The sequence below is a fragment of the Pristiophorus japonicus genome, chromosome 6, assembly GCF_044704955.1.
Source record: "Pristiophorus japonicus isolate sPriJap1 chromosome 6, sPriJap1.hap1, whole genome shotgun sequence".
Taxonomy (NCBI): domain Eukaryota; kingdom Metazoa; phylum Chordata; class Chondrichthyes; family Pristiophoridae; genus Pristiophorus; species Pristiophorus japonicus.
In genome coordinates this window covers 244,486,787-244,504,455 of record NC_091982.1, presented here as the reverse complement: position 1 = coordinate 244,504,455, position 17,669 = coordinate 244,486,787, and the positions used below count along the sequence as shown (strand labels likewise).

Genomic DNA, 17,669 nt, shown 5'->3' with positions numbered 1-17,669 from the left:
GATTCTCTCCCCTTTTCCTCACAGCAATCGTACCGCACAGAGGGAGGCCATTCGGCCCATCGTGCCTGAGCTGGCTCTTTGAACAAGCGATCCAATTAGTCCCACTCCCTCCGCTCTTTCCCCACACCCCTGCAATTATTTCCTTTTCACAGATTTATCCAATTCCCTCTTTGAAAGTTACTACTGAATCTGCTTCCACCGCCCTTTCAGGCAGTGCGTTCCTGATCACAACAACTCGCTGCCTAATAAAATTTCTCCTCGTCTCCCCTCGGGTTCTTTTGCTCGAGTCCGGGAAATGAATCCTTAATTCCTGGAGACTCTAGGACAATCCTGTAACCCGAACTGCTGCAGTCACCTTTATTTTGATTTGTAAGCCCAAGTGACAACAAGCGCATGGGCTGGGCTGGGATGGAGATGGTATTTGATGATTAGGATGGAATGGGATGAGATGAGGTGGGATGTAATTGGATTGGATGGGATGTGGATGGGTGGGGGTGGGGATGGGGGTTGGGATGGGATTGAGATGGAGATGGGATGGGGATGAGATGGAACTGGATTGGCTGGGATGGCATAGGGTAGGATATGGGCAATTCTTGGTCTGAATGACATAGAATATACAGCACAGAAATAGGCCATTCAGCCCAACAAGTCTGTGCTGGTATTCATTCTCCACACAATCTCCTCACATTCCATCGTTCTCATCTCAGCCTTTCAGCCTATCTTTCTATCCCCTTTTCTCTCACGTACTCGTCTTTTGAAAGCACCAAAGCTATTTGCCTCAACCACTTCCTGTGGTATTGGGATCCCCATTGTAACCGCTCTGATTATGTTGGGACCATGGACACAAACTGCCTCCCAGCCCGTTCCTCGATCCTAACACAGAGATTCCCGAGTTGTCCACAGGCCTATTTGTTTTTTGCACGATGGCGGCTGGGTCACGTACCTGTGGTCTCCCCATCCCGGATAGCATGTCTTGGACCCTTTTCATTTCTGTATCGTAATCTGCAAAACAAATTTTTAAAACCACACGTTAAGATTCAGCAAAGGCATTAGGCGGGGTTGGACATACTGGGAACGATTTCTGCAATCGAGCTTTGGAATGATGTTTCCAAGTCACCTCCAATTTTCTGAAGGAATCTAACTATTTGCTGAAGTTCGATCCCAGAGTGCCACTCCCCCCTCTGGTTCCCCAATAGGATGACCACTCCTCAAGTACCAGGAACTTGGGACCAGCCACAAACGAGGAGATTGATTGAGTTCAATGTCATCACTTACCGAGGAGGGGAAGAGTTGAACTATACAACCTCTGGGATCCTAGTCCACTACCATAACCACCACACTGCCTCCTCCATTCAGTCTCCAGTTGTCCCTCCCAATGGGACCCAGTGAAATCTCTTATAGCTCTTGAGTACTGCCTTCATACTGAGGCTCCGTTTCTCAATATGTCAGCCATGGCTCAGTGGGCAGCACCCTCGCCTCCGAGACAGAAGGTTGTGGGTTCAAGTCCCACTCCAGAGACTTGAGCACAAAAATCTAGGCTGACACTCCCAGTGCAGTGCTGAGGGAGTACAGCACTGTTGCCATCTTTTGGATGAGGCATTAAACCGAGGCCTCGTCTGCTCTCTCAGGTGGACGTAAAAGATCCCATTATTTGAAGAAGAGCAGGGGAGTTATCCCTGGTGTCCTGGCCAATATTTATCCCCCAAGCAACATAACAAAAACAAAATCTGGTCATTATCACATTGCTGTTTGCGGGAGCTTGCTGTGTGCAAATTGGCTGCTGCGTTTCCTACATTATAACAGTGACTACATTCCGAAAGTACTTCATTTGCTGTAAAGCACATTGGATTGTCCTGAGATTGTGAAAGGTGCTATATAAATGCAAGTCTTTTTTTTAAACTGTAGCTGTAAAAAGTCAGAATTCATTGCCTGCATAGAAGAGGCAAAAAGAATATGGTGGACATTTGGCACACAGCTCAGTCATTGGGTGTCGAGGGAAAAAATGGTTTAAAAAATACATGGTGGAGGTTAGAAATGAGGAAAGATCTTCGCGAATCTAGGATCTCGGACACGAGGTGGGCGCCCGTTATCCGAGCTCAGATACTTGCCGGCCGGTCCCACAACTTTGGGGTGCCCAAGATTGGAAAAGCAGCTCTCTCACCCCTCCTGCCCCCCATCACCCAAGATGGCGTTAATGCAATCCGGGCTGTGATCGTAAACAAAACAAAGCAGGTTGGGTCTTGGGGGCGGGCCGAGGCCGAGGTTAGGTTTTGGGTTTGGGGCGGGGCCGAGGTTAGGTTTTAGGTTTGGGGCGGGGCCGAGGTTAGGTTTGGGGGAGGGGCCGAAGTCGGGTTTGGGGCGGGGCCGAGGCCGGGTTTGGGGGCGGGGCCGAGTTTGGGGGCGGGGCCGAGGCCGGGTTTGGGGGCGTGGCCGAGGCCGGGGTTTGGGGGCGGGGCCGAGGTTGGGTGATCGCTCGGGGCTGTTGCCGTGTAGGTACAGAAGTGAAACGATAAGAATTAAAGTGAGCCCGGCCCCATGCTCCTGACGGCTGACCCGTGACTCCTGCCTTAAAGAGAGAGAATGGGATCGGGCTTGTCCGCAATGCCTTCCATGATCAAATAGCCTGTTGACGCTCACTGTCCCGGCTCACGCATTAAAAACTGATCATTCGATCTCTCCTGCTTTCCACCCAATCACAGACCTTCCCTCCCCCACTTTCTCTGGCCCTGCACGTGTTTAAAACCTGTCGCATCGCTAACTTCTTCCGGCACTGACGAAGGGTCATCGGCCTGAAACGTTAACTTTGTTTTTCTCTCCACAGATGCTGCTTGACCCGCTGAGATTTCTAGGATTAAGAATAAAAATTGGTACCTGGATGGGGCTGGGGAGTGGCCTATGCCAAGGCTATCAGACCCCAGCCAGGACCTATCCCTCACAGAGGGTCCAGTAATATCGGGGCTACAAAACGTCTCCCAGAGGGTCCAGTACAATCAAATGTAGCAAAGACCACTGCAATCCGTCGAGCCAATCTCAGGGGGAGCAGTGCAGATTCACCAGAGTGATACCGGAGCTAAAAGGATTACATTATGAGAACAGGCTGCACAGACTGGGCTCACATTCCCTCGAGTATAGAAGATTAAAGGGTGATCGAATCGAGGTGTTTGAGTTGATTAAAGGAGTTGATGGGTTAGACAGAGAGAAACTGTTTCCTCTGGTGGGGGGGGGAGTCCAGAACAAGGGGGCATCACTTTAAAATTAGAGCTAGGCCGTTCAGGGGGTGATGTCAGGAAGCGCTTCTTCACACAAAGGGCAGTGGGAATCTGGAACTCTCCCACCCCCCCAAACAGGTTAGGGGGCAATTGAAATTTTAAAAACTGAGATTGATAAGATTTTTGTTAAGCGAGAGTATTAAGGGTTACGGCACCAAGGCAGTAAAACATAAGAAGATAAAAATTAGGAGCAGGAGTCAGTCATTCAGCCCCTCGAGCCTGCTCCACCATTCAATAAGATCATGGCTGATCTTTGACCTCAACTCCACTTTCCCGCCCGATCTCCCGAGAGTCCAAAAATCTATCGATCTCAGCCTTGAATATAATCAACAACCGAGTCTCCACAGCCCTCTGGGGCAGAGAACTGCAAAGATGGAGTCACGGTCCAGATCCTGTGTTGAGGAAATATCCTCTCCCATGATGCTGTCTAGGAGAGAGGAGGGGGGAGGAGAGAAAAATCTCCAACGTGACTTTTATCAACAAGCTCATCTTCGTGTCAGATGCAAATCCTGACAATAAAATGATCCTCCCTGTGGTGTAAGGGAAACAATGAGAACTGGAGGTTTACCCAGGGGCCGGGGGTGGGGGTGGGGGGAGTGTGGGACCCTTACTGATTCAAATCATGCCGTCTGCTTCGCTCAGTGCAAACCGCAGTCTTGTCCTGGGTTAACCCCCAGGCCGCAGCCAGGAACAACAATAGACTTGGCCCAGTCACCGACACCAGTCCGCACAGCCGGTTCAACCAGCACTGGCCCGCATCTCCCTCCTTCCAGAAATCTGAGCCTGCATTGAGGTCTGTGCGGTGCTGGTTGGGGAATCCTGTGCCGTGTTTCCGGGTCGGGCCGGGCTGGGTTATGGACCACAGTAATCAACAGCACGGAAGGAGGCCATTTCGGCCCATCGTGTCCGCACCAGCCGACCAAGAGCTATCCAGCCTAATCCCACTTTCCAGCTCTTGGAGCGTAGCCCTGTAGGTTACCGCACTTCAAGTGTACATCCACTTTTTAAATGTGATGAGGGTTTCTGCCTCTACCACCCTTTCAGGCAGTGAGTTCCAGACCCCCACCACCCTCTGGGTGAAGAAATTTCCCCTCATATCTCCTCTAAACCTCCCCCCAATTACTTTAAATCTATGCCCCCTGGTTGTTGACTCCTTTGCTAAAGGAAACAGGTCCTTCCTATCCACTCTATCCAGGACCCTCATAATTTTATACACCTCAATTAAATCTTCCCTCAGCTTCCTCTGTTCCAAAGTAAACAACCCCAGCCCCCCAGCCTATCCAATCTTCCCTCATCACTAAAATTTTCCAGTCCTGGCAACATCATCGTCAATCTCCTCTGCACCCTCTCTAGCACAGGGTTGTGGACAAAAAGGCAGAAAGAAATTACAAACTTACATTCCCACCTCGTCTATGATGATCTCAGGGCGTCGCAAAGCGCTTTACAGCCAATGAAGTACTTTGGTTTTGAAGTGTAGTGGGGAGTGGGACTAGCTGAAGCGCTCTTGCAGAGAGCCGGCACGGGCTCGATGGGCCGAATGGCGTCCTTCTGTGCTGTAACCATTCTATGATTCTAGTCACTGTTGTAACGTTTGAAACGCAGCAGCCTATTTGCACACAGCAAGCTCCCACAAACAGAAAACAGATGATGCTGACCAGATCATCTGTTTTTAATGATGTTGATTGAAGGATAAATATTGGTCCCAGGACACTGGAGATAACTCCCCAGCTCTTCTTCAAAATAGTGTTGTGAGATCTTTTATGCCCACCTGAGAGGGCAGACAGGGCCTCGTTGAATGTCTCATCCGAAAGGCGGCACCTCTGACAGTGCGGCGCTCCCTCAGTACTGCACTGGGAGTGTCAGCCTGGATTACGTGTTCAAGTCCCTTGAGTGGGACCTAAACCCACAACCTTCTGACTCAGAGTTGAGAATGCCACCACCATGGGCTTTAAATGCATCCACCGATTCCCTGTATTATCCAACATTCCCAAACATTCAGTAAACCTACTTAGGGCATCCCAGCGCAGAAAGGCAGGTGCCATATTTGACGTCTTTAAGGACACATGAGGATGGCGGTCATTGCTGCTGGCTGGAACATTCGGCAGGGAATGTGCAAAACACGAGGTAGCGAGCTGCTATTGGTGGAGGAGCTGAAAATCTCCAAAACGAGCGGGACTAGAGTCACATGTAGGCCCAGGCCGGGTAAGGATGGCAAGCCTCCTTCCCTAAAGGACACGCGTGAGCCAGTTGGGTTTTTAAACAACAATCTGACAGTTTCATGGTCACTTTCTTTAAATTCCCAAACTACCCGTGTTGGGAACTGAACTCATGTCCCCTGCATTACTGGTCCAGTAACATAACCACTGCACCACCCTGTCCTCTGCATTAGTGGGTCCAGTATCATAACCACTGCACCACCCTAACCCAGCACAGCTCAGGGCATTCGCTGCAGAACACAGGTGAGTTCCCCCAGTGTCCTAGCCAACATTCCTTTGTGTGTTTGAGAGTGAGAGCGAGAGAGAGAGCGAGAATGAGTGAGCGAGAGAGAGCGAGAGTGAGCGAGAGAGTGAGCGAGAGAGAGCGAGAGCGAGCGAGTGAACGAGAGCGTGTGGGAGCGAGTGAGAGTGAGCGAGAGCGACAGCGAGCGAGCGTGAGCATGAGTGTGAGTGAGAGCGAGTGAGTGTGAGCGAGAGTGAGAGTGAGAGCGAGTGTGAGAGTGTGAGTAAGCGAGTGCAATTTCTTGTGTGGGTGAGCATGAGAGTGTGCGAGTGGGAGTGTGCTAGAGCAAGTGTGTGAGAGTGAGTGTGCGAGAGTGAGTGAGTATGGGAGAGCGAGAGCATGTAAGAGAGCGGGTAAACATGCGAGAGCGGGTAAACATGCGAGAGCGGGTAAACAAGCGAAAGCGGGTAAGCATGCGAGAACGTGTGAGCGTGGGCGTGAGCGTGAGAGAGCGGGTAAGCGTGCGAGAGCGTGTACAAGAGCAGGTAAGCGTGCGAGAGCGCGTGAGCGTGAGAGAGCATATGCAAGAGCGGGTAAGCGTGCAAGAGCGAGTGGGCGTGCGAGAGTGGGTAAGCATGCGGGTGAGTGCGTGTGTGTGAGTGAGAACGCATGTGTGAGTGTGAATGTGAGCGCCTGATAGTGAGTGCGCGTGCGTGCGAGTGCGCTTATGCGTGTGAGCGCATGTGTGAGTGTGAGCACGTATGTGAGCGTGAGCGCGCGTGTGAGTGTGAGCGCACGTTTGGGTGCTTGTGTGTGCAAGAGTGAGTATGTGTGGATGTGCGAGTGAGCATATGTGTGGGTGTGAACGTGAGTTTGGGTGCGTGAGTGTGCGAGTGAATACATGTCTGTGTGGTAGGATTGGGCTCCCTGCACCCTCTGCAATTGCGATTGTTGGTTTTGCTCCTGAGGCCAAGTGTAGCCCCACCCCCCCCCCCCCCCAGTGACTGTGTACTCAGCACGGGCTTTCCACTGAGTGTGGCAGGTGCCTGGGTTGTGAAGCTCAGCTCACTGTGGGCATTCAGCAGCTCAACCAGCAGGGGCCGATGGAAGTAGCCTCTTTAATACTTCGGTATTTTGCCTCAGTTCTGGCAGATTCGGATGGATTTGTGCGTTGGATCGGATCCCGCGCAGGCCTGCCAACAAAATGAACAATGGTTCTTTAACAAAACTTTCCTCTTCACAGCCGGCACTGCCTCATGCCAGCCCACCATTGGGAAAGTCAAACAAACATGTAATGTCCCTCACAGAGGAGTGTTTATTATTTGAAGCTCCCTCCATGACGCCTCAGTGGGAGAGGGCAGCTCGTGATGTGCCACAAGCCAAGATAGTGTCAGGCTTCAGTCTCGGCCTACGCTTACTTGGCCTATCTCAGCTGGGGGTGTCGGGAGCCGCTGCCACTTAAAGATTCCCCTCCGTGCCACTGGGAACAGGGGGCGGGAAAAGGTTGGTCCAGACCCAGCAACCTATCACAACTCCATCCAACTCTACAGCAGCTGGGCGCCAAATGTCCGCCGTGGCTCAGTGGGCAGCACCCCCGCCTGTCAATCCGCAGGTTGTGGGTTCAAGTCCCACTCCAGAGACTCAAGCCCACGATCCAGGCCGACACACCCACTGCCAGTACTGAGGGAGTGCTGCACTGTCGGAGGAGTTATTAAACTAAGCCCCGTCTGCCCTCTCAGGTGGATGTTAAAGGTCCCATGGATGGCACTTTTTCGAAGAAGAGCAGGGGGAGTTTACCCTGGTGGTCTGGCCAATATTTATCACTCAACCAACACCAAAAACAGATTATCCAGTCATTTATCACATCGCCGTTTGTGGGAGCTTGCTGTACGCAAGTTAACTGCCGCGTTTCCTACATTACAACAGTGACTGCACTCCAAAAAGTACTTCATTGACTGTGAAGCGCTTTGAGATGTCCAGTGGTCAAGAAAGACATGGTAGAAAAGCTTCTTTTTTTTTTTAATTCTCTTTCTCTCCACTAGGGGCAGATGTCCAGCACTGGAGGGGAAATTCTGCCCCATGTCCAACCCCACCCCCACAGCCCGCTATCCTCTCCACACCCCCCCCACCCACCCCGCTCCCCCACCCTACCCCTCGCCTACCATCCCACCCTACCTCACACCACCTCGCGCACCCCCCCACCCTCCCACCCCATGCCCTGCTGCACTCCCCGTGCCCCCCACGCTGCCCCACTACACACCCCACAGCCCCCCCCCGCAGACCACCCACCCTACTCCACACCCCACTACACTTCCCCCCCACCCCACTCCCCAGCCCCACACTCCACTACACTCCCCCCCCGTTACCCCACTACCCATTGCCCCCCACACACTCCCCACCCACCCTACCCCTTGCCCCCCCACCCCACTCCTTGCCCCCACCCCACGCCCCATTGCCCAGCTACACACCGCCCCCCACCCCAACGCCATTGCCCAGCTACACACCGCACCCCCCCCACCCCATTGGGCTCCCCCGCCCCCTCCCCATTGCCCAGCTACACACCGCACCCCCCCCCACCCCATTGGGCTCCCCCGCCCCCTCCCCACCGCCAGCCGCACTACGCCCCCGACACACTCAGGAACTGGATTAACTGGCATAAGTCCTTTCTCAATCTTGTTTTTGTTGGAGTGGGGTTGAGGTTTTGCTCAGTAAGGAGTTGAATAAAATAACAAGAGGAGTTGGAGAGCTGCGGTAAAAAAGTTTCAGGGCTTGGGTTGGTCTGCTTTCAATAGACAACATTCCGTCTGTTCCCCAGCTCAGAGCCCCACGATCCGCTTCCTGAATTCACAGGGTGCAGAGTGATTAGCATCCCTCAACACGTCCTGGTGCTTGCCCGGGTCCCCAGTGCCTCTACACTCTGAGCCTGCACTCCAGGAACTGGATTCAAACCCTGACCACACCGCTGAGACAAGGGAGTCTTGTGTTCGGGAAGAGGCGATTTGGACAGTCTCAGGTCAACTCCCTGGGGCTCGCAACACGAAAATTATCCCCAATATCCATGATGTAACTGGCTACCTCACTCAGAGAAACCACAGGACATACTACTGTGCTAGTGGGTGCACATCTCTGTATCTAACCCGTGCTGTACCTGCTCCGGGAGTGTTTGATGGGACAGTGTAGAGGGAACGTTACTCTGTATCTAACCCGTGCAGTACCTGCCCTGGGAGTGTTTGATGGGACAGTGTAGAGGGAACGTTACTCTGTATCTAACCCGTGCTGTACCTGTTCCGGGAGTGTTTGATGGGGCAGTGTAGAGGGAACGTTACTCTGTATCTAACCCGTGCAGTACCTGCTCCGGGAGTGTTTGATGGGGCAGTGTAGAGGGAACGTTACTCTGTATCTAACCCGTGCTGTACCTGCTCCGGGAGTGTTTGATGGGGCAGTGTAGAGGGAACGTTACTCTGTATCTAACCCGTGCAGTACCTGCCCTGGGAGTGTTTGATGGGACAGTGTAGAGGGAGCTTTACTCTGCATCTAACAACAACAATTTTTATTTATATAGCGCCTTTAATATAGTAAACCATTCCAAGACGCTTCACAGCAGTGTTATAAGACAAAACAGAGAAATTTGACACTGAGCCACATAAGAAGAAATTACGGCAGATGACCAAAAGCTTGGTCAGAAAAGGTAGGTTTTAATGAGCATCTTAAAGGAGGAAAGAGCGATGGAGAGGCTCGGGGGGGGGGGTGGGGGGTGGGGGAAGTTCCAGAGCTTGGGGCCCAGGCAGCTGAAGGCACGGCCACCTATGGTTGAGCAGTTATATTCAGGGATGCTCAAGAGGGCAGAATTTGAGGAGTGTAGACGTCTCGTGGGGTTGTGAGGCTGAAAGGGATTACAGAGATAGGGAGGGGTGAGGCCATCGAGGGATTTGTAAACCAGGATGAGAATGTATATCAAGGCATTGTTTAACCGGGAGCCAATGTAGGCCAGAAAGCACAGGGGTGATGTGTGATCGTGACTTGGTGCGAGTCAGGACATGGACAGCCGAGTTTTGGACGACCTTAAGTTTACGTCGGTTGGAACGTGGGAGGCCAACCAGGAGTGAGTTGGGGTAGTCAAGTCTAAAGGTAACAAAGGCATGGATGAGGGTTTCAGCAGCAGAAGAGCTGAGGCAGGGGCGGAGACGGGCGATGTTACGGATGTAGAAATAGGCGATTTTAGGTATGCCCCGGATGTGTGTCCGGAAGCACATTTCAAGGTGCTGTACCTGCCCTGGGAGTGTTCAAGACTCACAATCCCTTTCCCATCTCAATTTGCAGCAATTCACAAATGAAAGAAATACATTGAGAAGAATGGCAATGTGCTGCAGTGCTGGACATTGCGATTGCAACGGTTCCTGTACTCTGCACAGCCCCCAGGGCCTTTGCACCCTGCATCTCGGAGCATTAATGGAGCGTTGGAGAAAACTGAGCGTGAGATTGAGAGGGAGTATTCCCCAACAGGAACCTTTGATCCTGCAGCCGGACAATGGACGGGAGCCAAGGACCTCTCCCGCACTCCCGCGTCTGAGCGCCCAATCAGGAAGCTGGAGCCCAGCTCTCTTCAACTCGCTGTGGACCCACTCTTAGACACCATCCCCAGACCGTGCCCCTTGACCTGTTGGGAAGGTTAGCCTGCACCAATGAGACTGAGAGCTGCCGGGTGTATAACTGCTGGTAAGACCACCCAAGTCAAAAGATGAGAGTCAGACTAACCTGGTAAGACCACCCAAGTCAAAAGATGAGAGTCAGACTAACAGGAGCGCACTAGCCCCCAATGTGGGGGGCCCGGGCAGAAGGGGGGGTGGAAGGAAATTAAGAGTCAGGCGAATGACCCGTCCAGGTAAAGATGTCTTTTTATCACTGAAACGACCCAAAGCCAAGACGAGTCTGTTCCCGCCATGTGCCGGGTGTGAGGGAGGCGGCACACCGACCACTGTTACATCTCTCACTCCGGACACACGGCAGTGGAACAGGTGGGCTTCCAGAGGCCTGAGCCCCATAACCCAGGCCAACACTCCAGGGCAGTACTGAGGGAGCGCCGCACTGTCGGAGGGGCAGTACTGAGGGATTGCTGCACTGTCGGAGGGGCAGTACTGAGGAAACGCTGTACTGTCGGAGGAGCAGTACTGAGGGAGCGCTGCACTGTCGGAGGGGCAGTACTGAGGGAGCGCCGCACTGTCGGAGGGCCAGCACTGAGGGAGCGCCGCACTGTCGGAGGGGCAGTACTGAGGGATTGCTGCACTGTCGGAGGGGCAGTACTGAGGAAACGCTGTACTGTCGGAGGGGCAGTACTGAGGAAACGCTGTACTGTCAGAGGAACAGTACTGAGGGATTGCTGCACTGTCGGAGGGGCAGTACTGAGGAAACGCTGTACTGTCGGAGGAGCAGTACTGAGGGAGCGCTGCACTGTCGGAGGGGCAGTACTGAGGGAACGCTGTACTGTCGGAGGGGCAGTACTGAGGGAGCGCTGCACTGTCGGAGGGGCAGTACTGAGGGAGCGCTGTACTGTCGGAGGGGCAGTACTGAGGGAGCGCTGCACTGTCGGAGGGGCAGTACTGAGGGAACGCTGTACTGTCGGAGGGGCAGTACTGAGGGAGCGCTGCACTGTCGGAGGGGCAGTACTGAGGGATCGCTGCACTATCGGAGGGGCAGTACTGAGGGAGTGCTGCACTATCGGAGGGGCAGTACTGAGGGAACGCTGCACTTTCGGTTGAGACATTAAACCAAGGTCCCGTCTGCTCTCTCAGGTGGACGTAAACGATCCCACGGTCACTAAAGAAGAGCTGGGGAGATTCCCCCGCCGCCCACCCCCCCCCCCCCCTCGGTGTCCTGGGACAATATTTATCCCTCAATCCACATCACTGAAGAAAAACAGATTATCTGGTCATTCTCACTTTGCTGTTTGTGGGAGCTTGCTGTGCACAAATTGGCTGCCCCGTTTCGTACATTACAACAGTGACTACATTTCAAAAAGTGCTTCATTGGCTGTAAAGCGCTTTGGGAGGTCCGGAAAGGCGCTATATAAATGCAAGTTCTTTCTTTATTTCGTCACGTGTCATCAAGCATAGGAGACACTAACTAAGTAACTAACTAACTAACTCTAGTTAAGTGCCGAGACAGGACTTTCAGTGGTTGGAGAAGGGAGAGCTCTTCTGTCCGTTGAACTGCTTGGTATGTACTGGCCCAGGAGTGACTGGGAAAACAGCTCTGCTGAAAAGCAGACAATACATCTCCTTTCCCTTTCAATCTTGCTCTCCTCTTTTCCTGCCTTTTCATTCACACTCTCCTTCCTATCTATCTCCCTCTCTTCCTGCATCTTGCTCACACTCTCTCTTGTTCGTGTCTCTCTCTCTCTCTCCCTCTCCATCCCTCTCTCTCTCTCCCTTTCTTCCTGTATCTTGCTCGTGGTCTCGCTCTCTCGCTTCCGACTCTCTCTCTTTCCATCCGTCTCTCCCTTTTTTCCAGCCCCTTTCTCACCCTCTCTCTCGTCCCTGTCACTCTGTCTTTCTCGCTCCCTCTTTTCCTGATTATAATCGCTCCACCATTGGTGACCATGCCTTCTGTTACCTGGGCCCCAAGCTCTGGAACTCCCTCCCTAAACCTCTCCGCCTCTCTACCTCTCTTCCCTCCTTTAACATGCTCCTTAAAACCTACCTCATCCTAAGATCTCCTTACGTGGCTCGGCCCAACATGGGTGTGCGTCTTTGCCACAGAAGATTGCACACAGGATATAGCATTTTTTCCTGAAACAAAACACTATTATAAACGTTTAAAGTGAATTATAGTTCAGAAGTATTTCAACGGGTGAAAGCTATCATTACATTTCCCAGTGTTCCTGTCTGTGTTTGCACACTGCTGCCTCAGTGGCAGGAATCCAAACTAAATAAGGTGGACTTTTTTTTGAAGGGTTCGTGCAATGTACCAGGCATCTTTGCACAGAGCATCAGGAATGTCTGACTGGAGTCAAGGGCAATTTTGCTTCGATTAGGCTTTGATCTGAACCAGGTCATAAGAAATAAGAGCAGGAGTAGGCCACCTGGCCCCTCGAGCCTGCTCCGCCATTCAATGAGATCATGGCTGATCTGATCCTGGCCTCAACTCCACTTCCCTGCCCGCTCCCCATAACCCTTGATGCCCTTATTGTTAAATATATTCAATTCCAAAGATTCATGACTCTCAGAGAATAAATTCCTCCTCTTTTCTGTTTTAAATGGGCAACCCCTTATTCTGAAACTATGTCCCCCAGTTCTAGATCCGCCCCATGAGGGGAAACATCCTCTCCGCATCTACCCTGTCAAGCCCCCTCAGAATCTTATATGTTTCAATAAGATCACCTCTCATTCTTCTAAACTCCAATGAGTACAGGCCCAACCTGCTCAACCTTTCGTCATAAGAGCACTCCTTCATCTCAGGAATCAACCTCGTGAACCTTCTCTGAACTGCCTCCAATACAAGTATATCCTCCCTTAAATAAGGAGCCATTTCGATCTTAAATCTAAATCAGAAGGTTGAGGGTTCAAGACCTGCTCTAGATCTAGGCTGACACTCGCAGTGACAGTACTGAGGCAGTGCTGCACTGTCGGAGGTGCCGTCTTTTGGCAATGATGTTAAACCGAGGCTCCATGTTACCTCTCAGGTGGACGGGAAAGATGCCACAGCCAATATTTCGAAGAGCAGGGGGAGTTCTCCCCGGTGTCCTGGGGCCAATATTTATCCCTCAAACAATATTGCAAAAACAGATTATCTGGACATGATCACATTGCTATTTTGGGAACTTGCTGCGCGCAAATTGACTGCTGCGTTTCCTACATTACAACAGTGACTACACTTCAAAAGTACTTCATTGGCTGTAAAGCGCTTTGGGACGTCCAGAGGCCGTGGGGGGATGAGGATCTAGGGGGGGTGGGTTGGGGGGGGGGATCAGGGGGGGGAGGATCGGGGTGGGGGGGGAGGATTCAGTGGGGTGAGGATCTGGGGGATGAGGATCGGGGGGGGGGGGTGGTGGGAGGGTGAGGATCGGGGATCGGGGGGGATCGGATCTGGAGGGGGGGGTGCAGGTAAGGATCGGGGAGGGTGAGGATCTGGGGGTGGTGGCGGGGGGTGAGGATCGGGGGGGGGGGGGGGGTGAGGATCGGGGGGTGGGGGGAGGATCCAGTGGAGTGAGGATCCGGGGGGGGTGGCGGGGGGTGAGGATCGGGGGGGGGTGAGGATCTGGGGGGGGGACGGGGGGGGACGGGTGAGGTTCCGGGACGGGACGGGACGGGGGGGGGGTGAGGATCGGGGGGGGGGGGGGGGGAGGATCCAGTGGGGTGAGGATCCAGGGGGGGTGGCGGGGGGTGAGGATCGGGGGGGGTTGAGGATCTGGGGGGGGGGGCGGTGAGGATCCGGGGGTTGAGGATCTGGGGGGGGGGGGTGGTGAGGGGTCGGGTGGCGGTGAGGATCTGGGGGGGTGAGGATCTGGGGGGGGGGGGGCGGTGAGGATCCGGGGGTTGAGGATCTGGGGGGGGGGGGGGCCGGGTGAAGATCCGGGGGGGGTCGGGTGGCGGTGAGGATCCGGGGGGTGAGGATCTGGGGGAAGGGGTTGAAGCAGATGATGACCATGGAGAATCACCACAACAGGCAGTTTAGACCTTCAGGAGAAAGAGTCACGAAAAGTCAGAGCTGCAGACACAGGGAGCAGGTGCGTGACTCAAACTCTGCCAAATCTCTCTCTCTCCCGTCACACATTCTCAGGGTCTGAAAGTCAAGACATGGGGCCCATTGTGCTGTGCGGAAAATGAACCGCAGCACATCTTCTTTTCTCTCTCAGGAATGTCACGTCCTGTACTTTTTTTAACTTGGAAAGATTACAGCAAACCCGGAGCTCTAGTCCGGGAGGGGATAGGGAAGAGGCGGCAATGGGTGGGTTTAGACTCGAGAGAGAGACTCTCTGCGATCGAGTACAGGGACACTGTCTGTCAGGGAGAGTGCCTGAGACAAGGAGATATGTTGTGGTTTGTCAGGCTGGAAACTGATAGCCTTTCCTCAGCTGAGAAGAATTTGGTTGCTGTGGCAACCGACTTCTTACAAATCGGCCTGAGATTGATGGTAATGAAACGCGATCCCTTCGAGTTCTCGGGGGGGGGGGGGGTGGGGGGAGTGGGGGGGGGGGGGGAGACAGAAGGGCCTCTGTTACTGTGCGAGCGGCCGGGGGGACAATAGAGGGGTCTCGACAGCTGCTGGTCTCAGAGGATCGGGGGGGGGGGTGGAGGGGACCCGTGCACTCATTCTTCACTCTGCCAATGTGACCAGCTCCGTCCCACAAAGGGGTCGGTTCCTGGCCAGGGTACGGGTCCACAGATGCCAGCTGACAAGCCCACTCCCGCATCCAATTTGCCTTTCCTCAGGCGAGAGCCTCGGCGGACTATTTGACCATGGGGGCATCACAGCCGAGCCCGATCCGTCAACTAATGTCTCTCCCTCTCACTCACTGGTGTAGGGGTGGGGAAGTTGAGGTGGAGATCGAGGTGGGGATGAGGTTGGGGAGCTGGGGATTGGGGTCGGGGTAGGGCAGGGATGGGGGGGCCGGATGGTGGGTTGGAGTTCAGGGATGGGGGGGTTGGAGGTCGGGGACGGGGGGGTTGGAGGTCGGGGATGTGGGGCGGGGTTGGAGGTCGGGGATGTGGGGCGGGGTTGAAGGTCGGGGATGCGGGGCGGGGTTGGGGACGGGGGGGTTGGAGGTCGGGGATGGGGGGATTGGAGGTCGGGGATGCGGGGTGGGGTTGGAGGTCAGGGACGGGGGGGTTGGAGGTCGGGGACGGAGGGGTTGGAGGTCAGGGACGGGGGGGTTGGAGGTCGGGGACGGGGGGGTTGGAGGTCGGGGATGGGGGGGTTGGAGGTCGGGGACGGGGGGGTTGGAGGTCGGGGACTGGGGGGTTGGAGGTCGGGGATGTGGGGCGGGGTTGGAGGTCGGGGATGCGGGGCGGGGTTGGAGGTTGGGGACGGGGGGGTTGGAGGTCGGGGATGGGGGGGTTGGAGGTCGGGGACGGGGGGGGTTGGAGGTCGGGGACGGGGGGGTTGGAGGTCGGGGATGGGGGCGTTGGAGGTCGGGGACGGGGGGGTTGGAGGTCGGGGACGGGGGGGTTGGAGGTCGGGGACTGGGGGGTTGGAGGTCGGGGATGTGGGGCGGGGTTGGAGGTCGGGGATGCGGGGCGGGGTTGGAGGTTGGGGACGGGGGGGTTGGAGGTCGGGGATGGGGGGGTTGGAGGTCGGGGACGGGGGGGGTTGGAGGTCGGGGACTGGGGGGTTGGAGGTCGGGGATGCGGGGCGGGGTTGGAGGTCGGGGACGGGGGCGTTGGAGGTCGGGGACGGGGGGGTTGGAGGTCGGGGATGGGGGGGTGGGTGTTGGTGTTCGGAGATAGGGGGTGGGGTGGAGGTCAGGGATGGGGTCAGAATGGGGCAGGGAATGGTGTATCACGAGCTGACCCTGACCACACCCACCATGGAGACACTGGGCTCCGACCTGGAGCAGTGCCCGTGTGGCCCAGTCACTGCGATGGGGCGCTAGGATATCCTTCCTTACCTTGGATCTCCTGCTCGTTCATCCTGGGACTGCTCCTCGCCCTCCGCTCCGGCTTCTTGATGCCGGTCCCTCCTCCTCCTCCCCCTCCCACCCCCGCCACACATGGGCCCTTCCCGTAGCCGTTGTATATCGTTGTGCAGGAGCTCATGTGGTTCTTGTAGATGGAGGAGGGCGGGCTGTTCAATCGGTTCTGCCGGTCAATCTTCAGCTTTTTGTGCAGGCGGTCGTGTTTGCTGTACTGGTCCTCCCTCGTGATGTAACTTGACATTCCGTACAGAGGTATGAATTCTGTTCAAGAAAAAAAACAACCTTAAATAAGAGAGGTTTTTAGGTAAGGGAACAGTGCAGGGCGAGGTCACTTAGAATTAGGCACATAGGAACAGGAGGAGGCCGTTCAGCCACTCGAGCCTGTTCTGCCATTCAATGCGATCATTGCTGATCTGTGACCTAACTCCATGTACCTGCCTTTGGTTAACAAAAATCTATCAATCTTCGATTTAAAATTAACAATTGATCTAGCATCAATTGCCATTTGCAGAAGAGAGTTCCAAACTTCTACCGCCCTTTGTGTTTAGAAGTGTTTCCTAATTTCACTTCTGAAAAGCCTGGGTCTAATCTTTTGACTATGCTCCCTCGTCCTAGACTCTCCAACTAGAGAAAATAGTTTCTCTCTATCTACCCTATCGGTTCCCCTTAATATCCTGATTACATTGATCAGATAATCCCTTAATCTTCTAAATTCTAGGGAATACAACCCTAATTTGTATAATCTCGCCTCGTAACTTAATCCTATAATTCTGGTAAACTTACGCTGCACTCCCTCCAAGGCCAATATATCATTCCTCAGGTGTGGTGCTCAGAACTGCTCACAGTGCTCCAGGTGTGGTCTAACCAGGGCTTTGTACAGCTGTAGCATAATTACTACTCCCTTGTATTCTAGTCCTCTAGATATAAAGTCTAGAAAATAATCGGCCTAATTGATTATTTTCTGTACCTGTTCATGACATTTTAATGGTCTATGTGCCTGGACCCCCAAGTCTCTTTGGCTGTTTTTAGCTTTTCACCATTTCGAAAGTACCCTGCTCTATCCTTTTTAGATCCAAAGTGGATGACCTCACATTATCCGACATTGAAATCCATTTGCCACAGTTCTGCCCATTGATATAATCTATTGATATCCCTTTGTAATGTTATGCTTCCATCTACACTGCCTACAATTCGACCTATCTTTGTGTCATTAGCAAGTTTGGATATATGACTTTCTATGAGTTGAATTGTTAGGTGCGGGAACAGTGTAGGGTGAGGTCAATCAGAGTTGAATTGTTAGGTGAGGGAACAGTGCAGCGTGAGGTCAATCA

General features: G+C 53.8%; 1 protein-coding gene across 3 annotated transcripts in view; it reads right to left on the bottom strand.

The window, feature by feature from the left end:
* The window catches only part of fndc3ba (fibronectin type III domain containing 3Ba), a 411,236-nt gene that overhangs the window by 188,666 nt on the left and 204,901 nt on the right, over nucleotides 1-17,669 (bottom strand). For all 3 annotated transcript variants that reach the window (XM_070882439.1, XM_070882441.1, XM_070882440.1), the window contains exons 6-7: nucleotides 16,312-16,599; nucleotides 944-1,002 (exon numbers count right to left, since the gene is read on the bottom strand). In XM_070882439.1, the coding sequence (XP_070738540.1) occupies nucleotides 944-1,002; nucleotides 16,312-16,599 (347 nt within the window). The remainder of the gene's footprint in view (nucleotides 1-943; nucleotides 1,003-16,311; nucleotides 16,600-17,669) is intronic.